Here is a 14513-nt window from a genome sequence, read left to right as displayed (position 1 = left end):
TATATATATATATGGATGTTTATTGTATTAATTAATTCTAATGTTTATTGAAATACCCTATATTTTATGTGTAAGATATCATTTAGAGGTAGTTCATACTAACAATGTTTAATTTAAATAAACACATCTCATTTAAATTAATTTCTCAGCATTTTTTTTACATTTTAATTTCTACCTTCAAATCTGAATGGCGTATAACCCTGTTGTTTATGGAAACTTTCAAAGCAGTCTTCCTCAAACTCTAAAAATCATGTTTGAATACAGCTTCTGTGCAAGATCCCCACTCGTCGCTTACGCTGCCTGGAGCTCTTCCAGAGCCAGAAGTTTTTCCACGGCATGTCTTTTGACTCCCAGCTGCTGCAGAAAAGTCCCATTGAGCCAATCCTCGAGCTGAAGAACCATCCTGACCGACCGGAAAGGTCGATGCGAGGTTTATCATTAGACCTGCTTCAGAATTTTGAGTGTGACCTACTGAACTCTCCATCTACCCCTGCAGATTTGTCTCCTACCTTGATGAAGATTAAGGTAAACGAAGACACAGCAGGGGCTAAAACAAAAGCTATAGGAACCAATTCTCCATGAAAACAGAAATGAACTCATTTTTTCTCTCTGTAACATTCAGTGTTTTGCCAAAGACGAGATAAAATGGCACAGTATTTTTCTAATAGTTCACCCACAAATCAATCTATGTGAATAGCCAGTCAATAACAAGTATTACTACAGAGTCTTATTTAATAATCATATTTATTTTCATCTGAATATACAGAAAGCGTATTAGATTTTTAACAATGTTACCTCTGTTTTGAAAGTTAAGTTTTGCCCTAGTATAAGGCAATATTTGTCTTAATAGTATATGAACTGTTGGGTTTTATTTAGTTCCTGTGTATAAAGGAAAGGAGCATATGATTTCAATTATTATTATTTTTATATCGGTTACAGTGATGCCCTGTTTACTGTGGCACCATAAGAGTGATAATCTGTGACAAATAGATTGTGACCTTTTTAGACACAATATTGCCAGTTACTTTTTTGGAAATAATAGTTCCAAATGAAGCCAAAGCTGAATCAACTTCTGTGCATTTCCATACAACACCCCAGGAATAGTATTTTGTTTTTTAAAAATGAATCTGTTTTTGAACAAATTTGTTGAGTGAGTGATTCAATGACTCTCCCAAAAAGACGTGTCACTTTTTTCGCTAATGAATAAATCAGTGGTTTTGAATGAAACATTTGAGTTAATGATTCAATGACTCGCTCATAAAGATATATCACTTGTTTTCGCTAATGAATGAATCAGTGTTTTTGAATGAAACGGTTGAGTAAATGATTCGCTCAGAGACGAGTCACTTGTTTCGCTCCTAAATGAATCAATGTTTTTTAACAAAAGGGTTGAATGAATGATTCAGTCACTTGCTAATAAAAATGTATCACTTGTTTTGCTCCTGAATGAATCAATGTTTTTAAACTGAACAGTTGAGTGAATGATTCAATAACTCATTTATAAAGACATGCCACTTGTTTCACTCCTAAACGAATCTGTTTTGAACAAGTCATTTGAGACTCACTTGTCACCATCTATTTGTGTATCAGTGTAACCTGCAGAAAGAGTCACTGAAAAATCTAAACACAAATGGTGAAAATTCCATTGCTGGGTACAATATAAAAGGCTAATATGCTACAACTTTACTATTACCAATATATGAAATATGTTGATTAATATATTGATTCACAGATTAAATATACTGTGAAATATACAGTACAGTAATGTAATGTACAATGGAATGTATAGTGCTATGCTTAATAATAATACAATGCAACACAATACAGTTTAGGTTATATTAAGTAGTATGTGGTTATTATGGTAATAAGTATCTGAATATTTATGCCATTATTTGATTATCTGTCATTTTTTCATCAGTTTTCAGCAGTACAGTAAAGATCATTCTCAACATATGTCCCCAAAATAGAACTTCATGTCATTACAATTCATAAGATAGAATGGTAAAATATATATCTGTGAATGATACCTGGAGACATTTCTCCAACTTTGAGACTTTGGTGTGACCTATTTGTGAGAGCAATGACAAACCCAAATGGGAGCAGCCTTAATAGGGCTGAAAATTGAACACCAGATAAAGCATCATTATTAATGTTTTTAATTAGGTATCAGGAAAAAAAATCACAGCCCCAGTAGAGGTGGCTTAAAATATCCGTAACTCTTAACAGTTCTCCTGAGAGTCTACTTCCAATGGGTTCAGTCCTTTATGTATAATGAAACATTGGGTATCCCTCTAAACCTGCCATTTTCATCTACAGTACCTTATTGGTTTCATATTAAGAATTGAACAACATGCTCCTAAAAAAGTCTGGCTATTTCTATATTACATGTGATATGAATAAATTACACTTAAAGCCACTTTTAGGGCATTGCTCACATAATTTCATAACAGATCGATGCTTTAGTAAACTGAATCTCCAAACTTTGACTCCTTTTTTGTCCTTGAAAACTAGATCATAAAGTCATCTAAAAATTCTATAGAACTAGAAATTATGCCATGACCCCACCTCATTTTTTACCACACATATACTTGAATCTCAGCCGCTCTGTGACTGCCAACATTTTCCGAAGGGTATGATGGGAGTCTCAGCTGACTAGAGATTTGAGGATTCGCCTGAGGCGTGTATGATCTAATTATATTGTTGACGGGAATACAGCGGATGTGGCCTGAAAGACCCAACATGTTACAAAGTTGATACTTCAAATAATGTGGCTTTTAGGCCACCTGGCAGATAATAAAACTGCAAAAAATCCCATTGACTTACACTGAATAAGGGATTCAAGCCATATCTGGGCTATTTTAAGTACATAACTATCCTAACAACCTTCCAGAACAGCTGTATAGCAAAAACCTGGCAACCACCCACGCTACCCCACCAAGTTTTGCAGTATAGAAAATGTAAAAAAAATCTCATTTGGTTGCATTGCATTGTGAAAAATAATGAGAATCCATGCTGCTAGAGAAATGGGATCAGGTGGGCAACCTTTGGTGGCCTTTAACACCTCCTCCAATAACTTAATGAGGGCAGGACGTTAAGCTCCGCCCTTACACAAGTGTCAGCATCCCCTGGGATATCACCTTCATAAAGAACTGGGACACTGGCACTGTTAAAGAATCAGTCACGTCTCATCTCGTCTGCAGGAAAAAGCCCCTTCAGTCTGAGTCAGTCGGTCCTCTCTGACCTGGTGAGTAATTCCATCTGTTGAATTATCTGCCATCACCATTTTGAGTTACAATTGTTTTGTGAAATACGCAGTGGAGAAACAACTTTGTAAGGTTTTTATTACTAAAAAGTACCATTTAGAAAATTATTTTTAATGCTGAGAGTCATATATGCACGATCAGTTTTTTGGATAGCTGTGTTTAAATGCTGCTAAAGGTTCAAAAGGTTTTCAAGAAGTTGAGAACTCTTAAAAATAACATTTTGCAGTACTTTTGCGATTTAGTTATTCATAAAGAGAGTCATTTATATATGCGTAAGGCTTGTAAACTGTCTATGTGCTTCAGTTGTGGCTGTGGATAACAAAGTTGCCAGAGTTGCAGAAATCTTTGTTAAGCTTTTGTGAAAGTGAATGCTTGGCATTTCTGAACTGAACAACATTAGCAGAAGAGCTGCTGTGCCTTTAAGTGAATTAATTGTGTTGGATTGATCTATTTAACTTTTTTTTTTTTTAATGGCTATTTCATTTCAAAAGAAGAACTTTGCATCAATTCTACTGAAAAAAAAATAACTCAGAAATTGTGTACATTTCACAGATAATTACAAAGAAACAAGTAACACACTGAATTAAACATGAAATTTTAGTAGAAAGACTGAAATTGTATTTTCTTGTCAAATAAACTTCAATATATATCAGAATAATTCAATACATCTAATTAATGTTTATGTTTACTAGATGAGGATTGAACTCGCATACTAGATGTGAGATTAAACTCACAGAAACCAATTTCTAACCAAATAAAGGTTCTATAGTTGTGCATATAGAATAGACTTTTTAAAAATGTCATCAATTTCCATTAATTTTCCAGGCCTGGAAATCACAATTTTAAAATTCTACAACGTACTGTTAATATTAAGGAATTTTCCATATTGATTTTTACCTGCGCTTCAAGTTACACATTATGTTTTAGGAAATGTTTGCAAACTTTAAAAAAAAAGGTTACTGGTAATTTTCCTTTAGATTTTACATTTCAACGTTCTACATTTTTTTTCTTACATTGTATGTGAACCATACAGACCCTGTTAAGCATAAATGACTTCAGCACAAAGGCAATATATGGTGATGTCTTTGATATCCCATCTTGATTATGTAATGTACTCGTGTTTATGATTATGTCATTACAATGTTCATATCCTCAGGTTGTGCTGGACATTTAGGATGACCTATCAGTTTCCTCCCCTCACCACTGAGCAAAAGAAGGAGCTACATGTGATAGCTCTGCGCATAGTGTCACCAGGGAAAGGCATCCTAGCTGCAGACGAGTCCATAGGTTAGTGTGGCTTCCTCCAGTTAGTCGTCATAAATTGCAGTGTGAAAGAAATCCGCAAGAACTCACTTTGATCCTGTGGATGTTCTAACAGGCAGCCTGGGGAAGCGTTTAAACCAGATAGGGGTAGAGAACAACGAGGAGAACCGCCGCCTCTACCGCCAGGTGCTCTTCACCGCTGATGACCGCGTTGATAACTGCATCGGTGGAGTGATCTTCTTCCATGAAACACTCTACCAATACTCTGACGATGGTGTCCCGTTCGTCAAGATGATAAAGGACAAGGGCATCACTATCGGAATCAAGGTATGAAGTCTCAGATGTAGGAGTGTTTGTTTTGACATGTTGAACCTTGGTGCTCATGCAGGTGCTGTGAGTTTGAACCTGACTTGCAACATTTCTCAATCCCATTTAATCCATATCTTCCTTTCATGTCTGATTAGAAAAAGCATTTCAAGTGCAGTTCAATCAGTGGGATACTTTTGGGACAGATCTATCTGTTTGTCCAAATAATCGCAGATATGGGGAGTGTTCACAAAACCTGTTTTTGGGAAACGCTGTATTTGAATTTTGTATTTAAATGTACAAAAATGATACCTTTAGGGGTACAACAGCTTGTCACTAGGGCAGTACCCTTAGAGGCAACTTTGTACTCTATTTACCCCTAAAAAGTTGGAAAACTTCAGGGTACACATTACTACTCTAAGATACTAATATGCACCTACTGTACTGAAAAAGGTACAATTTTTGCACCTTTTTTTCTGACAGGGTGTTTAAGTCAATGAGCTGAATTAAAATTATGTTTCATTTCTAAAACATTTTGCCCTTTCTTCACAGGTTGACAAAGGTGTAGTCCCCTTGCCAGGGACTAATGGAGAAACCACTACACAAGGTATTTTAAAGATGTCCGTTCTCTGGATCTGAATATTTGATAAATCAATTTTAAATTTGTATCAGTTCATGCATGTGAATTTTGCTGGAAAACGAACAAATGATTTTGCCATTGTTAACAATATTTTGTTTGATATATATATATATATATATATATATATATATTACAGTTTTTAAAAAATCAATACAGTTTTAAATATATATTCTTATGTTTACTTTTTCGTAATGTTTGAGAAGTGTTCATGTTAAAGGTTATTTTCCATACTGTGATTTTTTTTGTGAATTGTCTTGAATCCAGTTAGGGTCAGTTTAGGACCCAGACCATAATGATCATCACAATTGAACAGCTCTACCGTCTCAACAGGTCTGGATGGGCTCTCAGAACGCTGCGCTCAGTATAAAAAGGATGGAGCTGACTTTGCAAAGTGGCGTTGTGTGATGAAAATCAGTGATACCACCCCGTCAAACCTGTGCATTAAAGAAAATGCTAAAGTCCTTGCTCGCTATGCTAGTATTTGTCAGCAGGTAAAATATTAATTCGGCTAAATTCATTTATAAGAGATGCAAATGGAGATTTGTTAAAGCTCAAATTCTTGTCCCAACTGTACTTGCAGCATGGGATTGTACCCATAGTGGAACCTGAGATCCTACCTGATGGAGACCACAATTTGAAGCGTTGCCAGTTCGTTACAGAGAGGGTTGGTTATACTCTACTTCTTAACAAGATATTACATCCAAAAATGAAAATCTCATCATTATTTATTCACTCTCATGTCATTCCAAACCTGTGTGACTTTCTTTCTTCTCTTTGCAACAACTGTTTTGTTCATACAATGAAAGTTAATGGGGTCCAAAACAACATATGAACATAGATAAATAAATCAAAGTTAATATAGATGAATAAATCAAGTTACACAGTTTTAGAACACCATGAGAGCAAGACAAATGAGTATTTTCAGTCTTGTGAACTTATGCTTTACACATTGTCATTTATTCAGGTGCTTGCAGAAGTCTACAAAGCCATGTTTGATCATCATGTGTATCTGGAAGGCACACTACTCAAGCCCAACATGGTGACCCCTGGACACGGCTGCCCAACCAAATACAGTGCAGAGGAGGTTGCCATGGCAACAGTCACTGCTCTGCGGCATACTGTCCCACCCGCAGTGACAGGTGAGGATACATTACAAACTCTAGACCTGATTTCAGATTCAGTGACGAGTCTGGACACTGCATGATTACAGACTTCCTGCACTTTCAGGGGTGACCTTTCTGTCAGGAGGTCAAAGTGAGGAGGAGGCCTCCATTAACCTAAATGCCATCAATAACTGTTCACTTGTGAAACCCTGGGCTCTCACCTTCTCATTCGGCCGAGCTCTCCAGGCCTCAGCTCTGAAGACCTGGCGTGGACAGAGAGAGAATGAAGCCGCCGCAACCGAGGAATTCATCAAACGAGCAGAGGCATGCCAACCAAATCTATACATAAACAAACAGACAGACAGATAGATAAAGATAAATAGATCTTCTTTCTAATCACTTCTCTACTTCTTTTCTCCTCAGATCAACAGTCTGGCCTCTCAAGGGAAGTACACGGTTTGTGGTGACAGCAGCGGAGCCACCGGTCTTTCTCATTACCTTTCCAGCTACGCATATTGAAATGTCGCTGATTCCCGTAATCCAGCATTAGCTGAAAGCTAGCAGATTTCACTGCCACCTCCATATAAAACACTCAAACATAAGTAGATTATTTACTCCTAAATGTGATGTTGATATACAGTAAAACCACACATGAAAGTGATTGCTCAGTAAGCTTCTGAGGATGTGAAATTTTGTGGTGTCCTCTGCTTGTCTTAAAAACATTGTAAAATGATAGCTTTTGTTGCCAAGATAATTCTGTAGGAAAGTAATGGAGTATTAATAAAGTTACAGTTGACTGTTATGTTGATCCTTATCACTTACTGTCGACATTTAAGAGTTTCTTTGGATAGATAAGGATATATATATGCTTCTGTAATCTACCCTTTTGTCATCTAAAGCTTTAATAAAGCCTTTGTTCTGATGAATAATAACTGCATGGATTTTTGGAAGTTTATGAGTATCTGATGATTCTGAAAGTCTGGCTTGATGAATTATTGACAAAACAAAAGTGAAACTAAATTATTGACAACCTGAATACAAACTGAAAATGCTGCAATAAAACTGTGAAGATTGGAGTTGTGTCTCTGGACTCTAATACTCTTTCGAAACACACTAGTAGGCTACATATGCTCGTTATTAGAGTATTAGGCTATACTATATAGGCTATTGCTACTATTATATATTTTAATAAAGAGATAAATTCACATGCCTTAAATCGCAAGGTATACGGATAATTGTAAATGGTTTATTCTATTTTAAACTTTGTCTCCATGTAAATCAATCGGTAATCTACAGTTTACCTCAGCAGCAGCCAGCAGGTGCAAACAATAACAAGTAGACTATTGACTTCACCCGAGGACCAAACAAGTCACTGCAAAGGTATATAATAAAAGCTTAACATACCCTTTCGCTCCTTATCCATACTAATTACCCACCTATATAAAATATTTGTATTGTTTTGGACGTCACTATCCGAACTATTTCGCGTCGCGGATGTAGCTACTCCATTACCCGCCCTTTCAGCCCGTTTCCCCAGATTCATCCGCGGTGGGTAAAGCGCGCTTGAAGAGGAAGCGACCCGCGCTTCTCCAGAGGAAACACGCTCTCGTCGTGCGCGTGCTTCAAACAATAGTAAGGCTCTTTGTTTTGTATGTGACTGGTGTTGCGGTTTGTTTAACGTATTTCGCAAGTTAAACAAACAGCTGTTATATATCAGACTCAAAAAGTGTAATTTATTTGTCTGCCCAGCAGGAAGGTGAAGGTATAGCAGTGCAGAGATGTCTGGTGGTGGTGTGATCCGCGGCCCTGCTGGAAACAACGACTGCCGCATCTATGTGGGCAATCTGCCCCCTGATATCCGCACTAAAGATGTCGAAGATGTGTTTTATAAGTACGGAGCCATTCGAGACATCGATCTGAAAAACCGACGAGGCGGACCTCCATTCGCCTTTGTCGAGTTTGAAGACCCAAGGTGGGTACAACTGAACCTTGAGCCTTTAGCTTAAAGGCTAACGTTAGGCTGTTTGTTTCAACGTTGGCGGTTTCACTTCTTAAATTATAAAAATTTAAAAAACCTGTTCTCTGAAAACTGTGTTTTTGCAATCTATATATAAGCAAGTGTGTATTTTTGTAAATGAGCTTTTTGCTTTCTGTGCTAACATGCTAATTAGCTTAGCCGTGCTCACCATGTTTCCAGAGCTTAGTTTATATTAACTGTTTTTTTTGTTTGTTTGTTTTTTAGTCAATGAGTGCAGGCTTTGCAACTTAGTTGTTTATTCTGACCTAACATGTTTGTTTAATGTGTAAACTTAAGTTTCATTTAGTCTTTGTTAGGCTTTAAAACCTGCCTTAGGCTTGGATATGGAAATTAGCTTTGTAACTAGACAAATGACTTGCGCTTGACTTCAGATTATAGTAGTCAACATTTGAAGTGGATCAAAACCTTTCAAAGTTGTCCTAAAACCAAAATGCGTTTTTGTCTTAGGACAACTTTAACTTTTTTTTTATCCACTTCAAATGTTGACTAATGTAGTTTCAGTGAGTTTTTGCTACAAATGACTGTTTAGCACTGACCTCTTCTGTATTTGTGTATTTTGAGGCAATTTTGCATTACTTTTAACTAAGTGTTAAGTCACTTAACTAGCTGGTTATATTAGTTGCCATTTGTAGTTTAAAGGGGTCATATGATGCTGCTAAAAAGAACATTATTTGGTGTAATGAAATGTTTATGCGGTTTAAAGTTTAAAAAAACACATTATTTTCCACATACTGTACATTATTGTTTCTCTATGCACCGCCTTTTTGAAACGCGTCGATTTTTACAAAGCTCATCGGTCTGAAAAAGCGAGGTGTGCTGTGATTGGCCAGCTATCCAGTGCGTTGTGATTGGCCGAATACCTCAAGCGTGTGACGGAAATGTTATGCCCCTCACCATACTGTTGTATTCCCTCAGCGACCAGCACAGATCAGCTCTAGGCATGACGAAGCAGATATCGTCCTCTTTTGGAAGACCAAACAAAGTAGTTTCGCTTTCACAACGAAGCACACAGCGTCTTCAGGATATGGCGGCGGCAACAATACTACAGCGAGAATAAAAGTTACGCCTTCTTTCTTTGCGTGAACATTTGGGCGGCGTTATGCAAATCTTCCCACATAGTGATGTAGATATGTGGGGGCGTGTTAGAACGAGCCGTTTTAGGTAGGCATGGTTGACTCTTAACTTTTATAAAGAATATCTCTTTGGATTTGAGACTTTAGTCTTTGCAACTTTACAGATCTTCTTTATGCACCAAGAGCTTGTAACACTCCAAAGAGAAAGGAAAAATTGAAATCGCATCATATGACCCCTTTAACTCAGTGCGACCTCTAGCCTCACTGACTGGTTTTTCATGCCAGATTGGTATTTACATGCTTTCCTGCTCTTCCCTTTAGAGATGCAGAGGATGCTGTTTATGCCCGTGATGGGTATGACTATGATGGCTATCGTCTTCGAGTGGAGTTTCCCAGGAGTGGGAGAGGAGGTTTTGGCGGTGGTGGTGGTGGTGGTGGAGGAGGAGGAGGAGGAGGTGGTGGGGCTCCCTTTCCTGCTCTTCCCTTTAGAGATGCAGAGGATGCTGTTTATGCCCGTGATGGGTATGACTATGATGGCTATCGTCTTCGAGTGGAGTTTCCCAGGAGTGGGAGAGGAGGTTTTGGCGGTGGTGGTGGTGGTGGTGGTGGAGGAGGTGGAGGAGGAGGTGGTGGGGCTCCTAGGGGTAGATATGGACCCCCCTCCAGACGTTCAGAGAATAGAGTAATCGTATCAGGTACGTTAGCATCACAGATTTAGCTAATTGAAGAATCTTTGAAGTTGTATTGATTGTTGGATTTGATTCCAGGGCTTCCACCGAGCGGGAGCTGGCAGGATCTGAAGGATCACATGCGTGAAGCAGGTGATGTATGTTACGCTGATACTTTCCGAGATGGAACTGGTGTGGTGGAGTTTGTTCGCAAAGAAGACATGACCTACGCCGTTCGCAAACTGGATAACACAAAATTCCGGTCTCATGAGGTAGGTTTGAGATTTTAATCTGGATTTTTGGATATGCTTAGCATTGGAATATTCCTAAGGTAAGCAAATCCTAATGTTGTGCTAAGAGGTTCTATGTTTTAAGTGAATTTGTCGTAGTGAAAATATTTTGACGTAGCAATTTAGCCAATTAATTGGCATCAATAGCTGCATCTTGGAACTATGAATTACTGGGAGAAATCAGTTTCTCTGCTGTCATATGTTAAGTAGCTATTGTTAATCAATTTCTTTTTAATATTAACCTTGTTATTGTGGAAATGCTGCCCAGATTTTTAACTTGTCTAATCGCCTGCTTTGTAAGAAAGCGGTAGCTATATACATGCATGTTCTACAAACTTTTTCTTTGTGCTAAAGAAAACATTTTAGTGCAAAAAGGTAAGAATAAAGTAAAAAATTATTTATACATATTGTACATGGCAGCTTAAAGGAAAAACAAATCTCTCTCCCTTTCTTGTACTTTATTATTTCATGACAAAATTAAAAGAATTTTAGATTTTTTTTTATAATTACTGAACATACTTTCGAACAACAAGTCACTTAATTTTGTAACAGTTCAGCATTAGTTTTTTTTTTTTTTTTTTTACCGGTTACCGGCTAATTAAATATATTGTCAAAATCCAGTATTGGCTGACCCTTCCTTGTGAATACCAAAGCTAAACCTTGTCAAACTGGAAGTCTTGTGTAGTCAGGTTGAATAATATAAAATACTGGTTGAATACTAGTGTACAACCAAAGAGCAATGTTTCATTGCAGGAAGTCTGGCAAGTATAGTGACAATGTTAACTACACTTGCTCAATGGAAAGTTCTGTCTCTGCCAGGGAGAAACCGCATACATCCGTGTGAGGGTGGACGGTCCCCGCAGTCCGAGCTATGGAAGATCAAGATCAAGGAGCCGCAGTCGCAGCAGGAGTCGCAGCCGCAGCAACAACCGTAGCCGAAGCTACTCCCCTCGCCGTAGCCGAGGATCCCCGCAGTACTCCCCGCGCCATAGCCGTTCCCGCTCTCGCTCCTAAACATGCCCTCTCGGAGCCCTTGAACCATTTGTTTTTACAGTCTTTACACAAACCCCATGTTTTAATTCCACCTTTCTTGTTTCATGAGACAATGATCATCTTATGAATGTCTTTCTGTTCTTATTTTTTTTCTCTCCCTGCATTGGTTATTTTTAAACATGCTTTTTTTGTTAACCAACTTCTTTGATTTCTTTTCCCCATTAATTTTTTTTTTTTTTTTAAATACAAAGTAGAAGTCTTTTTCATAGACCAAACAAAGGGTTATGTTATGGCTCCCAATATTTTTGTAAATGCCATGTATGAAAGTTATTCATGGGATAGTAGGTTTCTCAATTGTTTTATGCTGTCTTCCTCTATAAGTGTCACAGAACTGATGCTTTGTAATAAAGGATTGCTAAATCTGATGTTGCGTAAAAGGGGTGAATTTTAACTCTAGAACAAACCTCTATTGCATCAAAAAAGAGACTTGTTGGCCCTTAGGGCATGATTTGAGTAAGTGAACCACTTTTAGATCACTTTCAAATGAGGTGGTATCTTTAGTTGCATTGTAAAGATGTACTGGTCAAACGTCTAGTTGGGTTTTTGAGTCCAAAGACAGATTGCAGCTTTCATGTTTGATTCAATCTTAGTGTTAGGTTATTAGTTTTGATAGTCTGTCTTGGCCTTAATGCTGTATGCATGCATCAAAGAAGGCAGGTTTGAGTGGATTTGATTCTAACTCTTTGCCTCCTTTGTTTTGATTTTGCTGGTATCTTAAGGTTTGGATTGGAGGAGAGGCTCAGTGGATGCCGGATCACTGGGATCAGTACATAATGAAGATAGGATAGGGAATGCTGGATACATGGAACAGGATCAATTGCTCCCAGGATCATAGGATTTTTAAGGCCGCAATTCAAAAGTACTTCCCTACCCCCTTTATTTTCTCTATACCTCAGTGGAAAATGTAGACATTTTGGCCCTTCTCTTTTTTTAACACATTGGCGGAGCAGATGCTGGAGCAGTCTTTGGGGATGGAATCGACAGGAACAGTATGGTAAACTGAAAGTGCATTTGGGATGGGGAGGGGTTTACTCAGGCATTTTTAGATTTACACTGTCCCAAGGTGGACGGTAGATGCTTTGACATTGCTAGCATTTTTCTTTTTAGTGAACAGTTTTTGCCTAAATAAAGGTTTCATTGGTACAAAAGAAGTGTTCCTTTGCTTTTCTTTTTTTATGCTTTTGAATTGTTGAATATTGTGAAATTATGACTCTTACAGGGACAGTTCTCCTAAAATTTAAAATAATTTACTTGGTCATAGCGTCAAGTTTGTTTGACTTTGATATTTTGAATGTTTCAACGGTTTTTGTCCATACAAATGTGCACATTTTTCAAAATCTCAAAATTTGTGTTCTACAGAAGAAAGTAAGTTGTGCCGTTTTGGAAAGACGTGAAGGTTGAGTAAATGATGACAGCTATTTGTGTTTATTAATTTATGTTGTACATAAGGTACACATTTTATTAGTTGATACATCATCTGGTAATCGAACACACTGCTTTATTAACACCATGCTCAGTTATGAGAGCTACAGGACTACTGCTATTATAAAAAAGTTAGCTGTCCCTTTAGTTTTGGATGCCGCCCAAAAGTTGAATTCTATATTAATGCGATTAGTAGTGTTGCTTAGTAACTGAAAACCGTCTACTGTTAGGATAATTATATTACGAAGAATTGGTTAGGGAAAAGAAGTTTATTGCAGTAGATAAGTCGGTTCTTTATAGTAAATGAAAAAATACAACGCTACAAATCAGTGTATCCCGACTCGTAGCGCTGTACGTGTCGGGATTCCCGACTCTCAGAAGAATGACTCGTTTGAGCCGGTTCTTTTTGTGAATCAATTAATCATTTACTTAACTACAATGAACGGTGCGTTCCAAACGGGATATATCACCCTCCGAAGGGCACTTCGAAGAATGACTCGTTTGAGCCGGTTCTTTTTGTGAATCAATTAATCATTTACTTAACTACAATGAACGGTGCGTTCCAAACGGGATATATCCCCCTCCGAAGGGCACTTCGGAGTGAAAACAATCATGGCCGCCATACTGAAGGGTCGTTCCAAACCAAAGTGCTCAAACTGGCCACTTTAAGGGCCCTTCGGAATGAAGGATTTCATGCATGATCCTTTGCGTGATGACGGCGCCTCCGTGTGGGCACGTGATGACGACGCAGAAGGGCACTTCAAGAAACAGTTGTTTTGGTCCCCTACACACTTCGAAGCTCTCACTCCGGAGGGTAAAGCCTTTGAAGGGATTAGGGCATAGGGATGAGCCCTTCCGAATGGAACGCAGGGACAGTATTTAGTCAAGTCCATTGAAATTAACTAAAACTGTTATGTTGTGAGAAATAGACTGGTTGTCACGATAACTTGTAAAGCTACACATTTCTGAGTTTCATAGTAATGAGTGGTAATTTATAAACGACAGCAATTTGAGTAGTATTAATTTTTGGATAGCATTTATGCCGCCTTTAAAATGATGTAAGCGCACCTTTTACTAGGGCTGGGAATCGATTCCGAGGCGTTGGGAATCAAGAGGAATCGACTCCTCATTCAGGGCATTTTTCAGTTCAACAAAGCTTATCTATGGGTGCCTCTCAAACGGAAGGCTGCATCCTACGAAGGCTGCACACATTTAATTTCACGAAAATAAACTGAAAGAAAACGAGTCCGTACTTATCATCTGAATTTTATGCAACCTTCCGTTTGGAGAAGGGTCTGGCTGCAGCTGGCGCTTGCACTCTCAGACGTGCATTCTCAGGCTTGCATTCTCAGACACTTGCACTTCCGCTAGCGACGTCACTTGCAGTCTTTTTT

General features: G+C 38.1%; 3 protein-coding genes across 5 annotated transcripts in view; all 3 read left to right on the top strand.

Annotated features, from left to right (window-relative positions):
- LOC107672358 (uncharacterized serine/threonine-protein kinase SgK494-like) overlaps positions 1 to 1089 on the top strand; it is a 10758-nt gene extending 9669 nt beyond the window's left edge. Inside the window, exon 12 of the mRNA XM_016465517.1 lies at positions 265 to 1089. Within this exon, the coding sequence (XP_016321003.1) occupies positions 265 to 582 (318 nt within the window). The 3' untranslated portion in view covers positions 583 to 1089. The remainder of the gene's footprint in view (positions 1 to 264) is intronic.
- A 2072-nt stretch (positions 1090 to 3161) lies between these two features.
- Positions 3162 to 7647, top strand: aldoca (aldolase C, fructose-bisphosphate, a). The gene is made up of 9 exons (XM_016465606.1): positions 3162 to 3244; positions 4420 to 4550; positions 4642 to 4853; positions 5385 to 5439; positions 5803 to 5963; positions 6053 to 6136; positions 6437 to 6611; positions 6700 to 6899; positions 6999 to 7647. Exons 2-9 carry the CDS (start codon positions 4439 to 4441, stop codon positions 7092 to 7094), a joined length of 1095 nt encoding a protein of 364 aa, XP_016321092.1. The 5' UTR covers positions 3162 to 3244; positions 4420 to 4438; the 3' UTR covers positions 7095 to 7647.
- Positions 7648 to 8020: 373 nt separating this feature from the next.
- On the top strand, positions 8021 to 12845 carry LOC107672401 (serine/arginine-rich splicing factor 1A-like). 3 transcript variants are annotated; one of them, XM_016465564.1, is made up of 6 exons: positions 8022 to 8207; positions 8328 to 8547; positions 10008 to 10141; positions 10298 to 10381; positions 10454 to 10626; positions 11464 to 12845. In XM_016465564.1, exons 2-6 carry the CDS (start codon positions 8354 to 8356, stop codon positions 11656 to 11658), a joined length of 780 nt encoding a protein of 259 aa, XP_016321050.1. In that variant the 5' UTR covers positions 8022 to 8207; positions 8328 to 8353; the 3' UTR covers positions 11659 to 12845. The 3 variants fall into 3 exon arrangements, with proteins under 3 accessions (XP_016321052.1, XP_016321050.1, XP_016321051.1); XM_016465565.1 differs by having other exon boundaries at positions 8325 to 8547; XM_016465566.1 differs by lacking the exon at positions 10008 to 10141 and having other exon boundaries at positions 8021 to 8207; positions 10176 to 10381.
- Positions 12846 to 14513: the final 1668 nt, after the last annotated feature.

The sequence above is a fragment of the Sinocyclocheilus anshuiensis genome, unplaced genomic scaffold (genome assembly GCF_001515605.1).
Source record: "Sinocyclocheilus anshuiensis isolate Anshui unplaced genomic scaffold, SAMN03320099.WGS_v1.1 scaffold144, whole genome shotgun sequence".
NCBI lineage: Eukaryota > Metazoa > Chordata > Actinopteri > Cypriniformes > Cyprinidae > Sinocyclocheilus > Sinocyclocheilus anshuiensis.
The sequence above is the reverse complement of the archived record's forward strand: the minus strand, read 5'-3'. Positions and strand labels throughout refer to the sequence as shown.

What these genes read in the sequence shown, in the direction of transcription:
- aldoca (XM_016465606.1), top strand. Translation starts at nt 4,439, where the DNA reads ATGACCTATCAGTTTCCTCCCCTCACCACTGAGCAAAAGAAGGAGCTA. An exon ending in GCATCACTATCGGAATCAAG is followed by an intron (nt 4,854 to 5,384) that starts GTATGAAGTCTC and finishes CTTTCTTCACAG; the next exon opens with GTTGACAAAGGTGTAGTCCC. An exon ending in ATGCTAGTATTTGTCAGCAG is followed by an intron (nt 5,964 to 6,052) that starts GTAAAATATTAA and finishes CTGTACTTGCAG; the next exon opens with CATGGGATTGTACCCATAGT.
- LOC107672401 (XM_016465564.1), top strand. Translation starts at nt 8,354, where the DNA reads ATGTCTGGTGGTGGTGTGATCCGCGGCCCTGCTGGAAACAACGACTGC. An exon ending in TGGAGGAGGAGGAGGAGGAG is followed by an intron (nt 10,142 to 10,297) that starts GTGGTGGGGCTC and finishes GTGGTGGTGGAG; the next exon opens with GAGGTGGAGGAGGAGGTGGT. An exon ending in GAATAGAGTAATCGTATCAG is followed by an intron (nt 10,382 to 10,453) that starts GTACGTTAGCAT and finishes ATTTGATTCCAG; the next exon opens with GGCTTCCACCGAGCGGGAGC.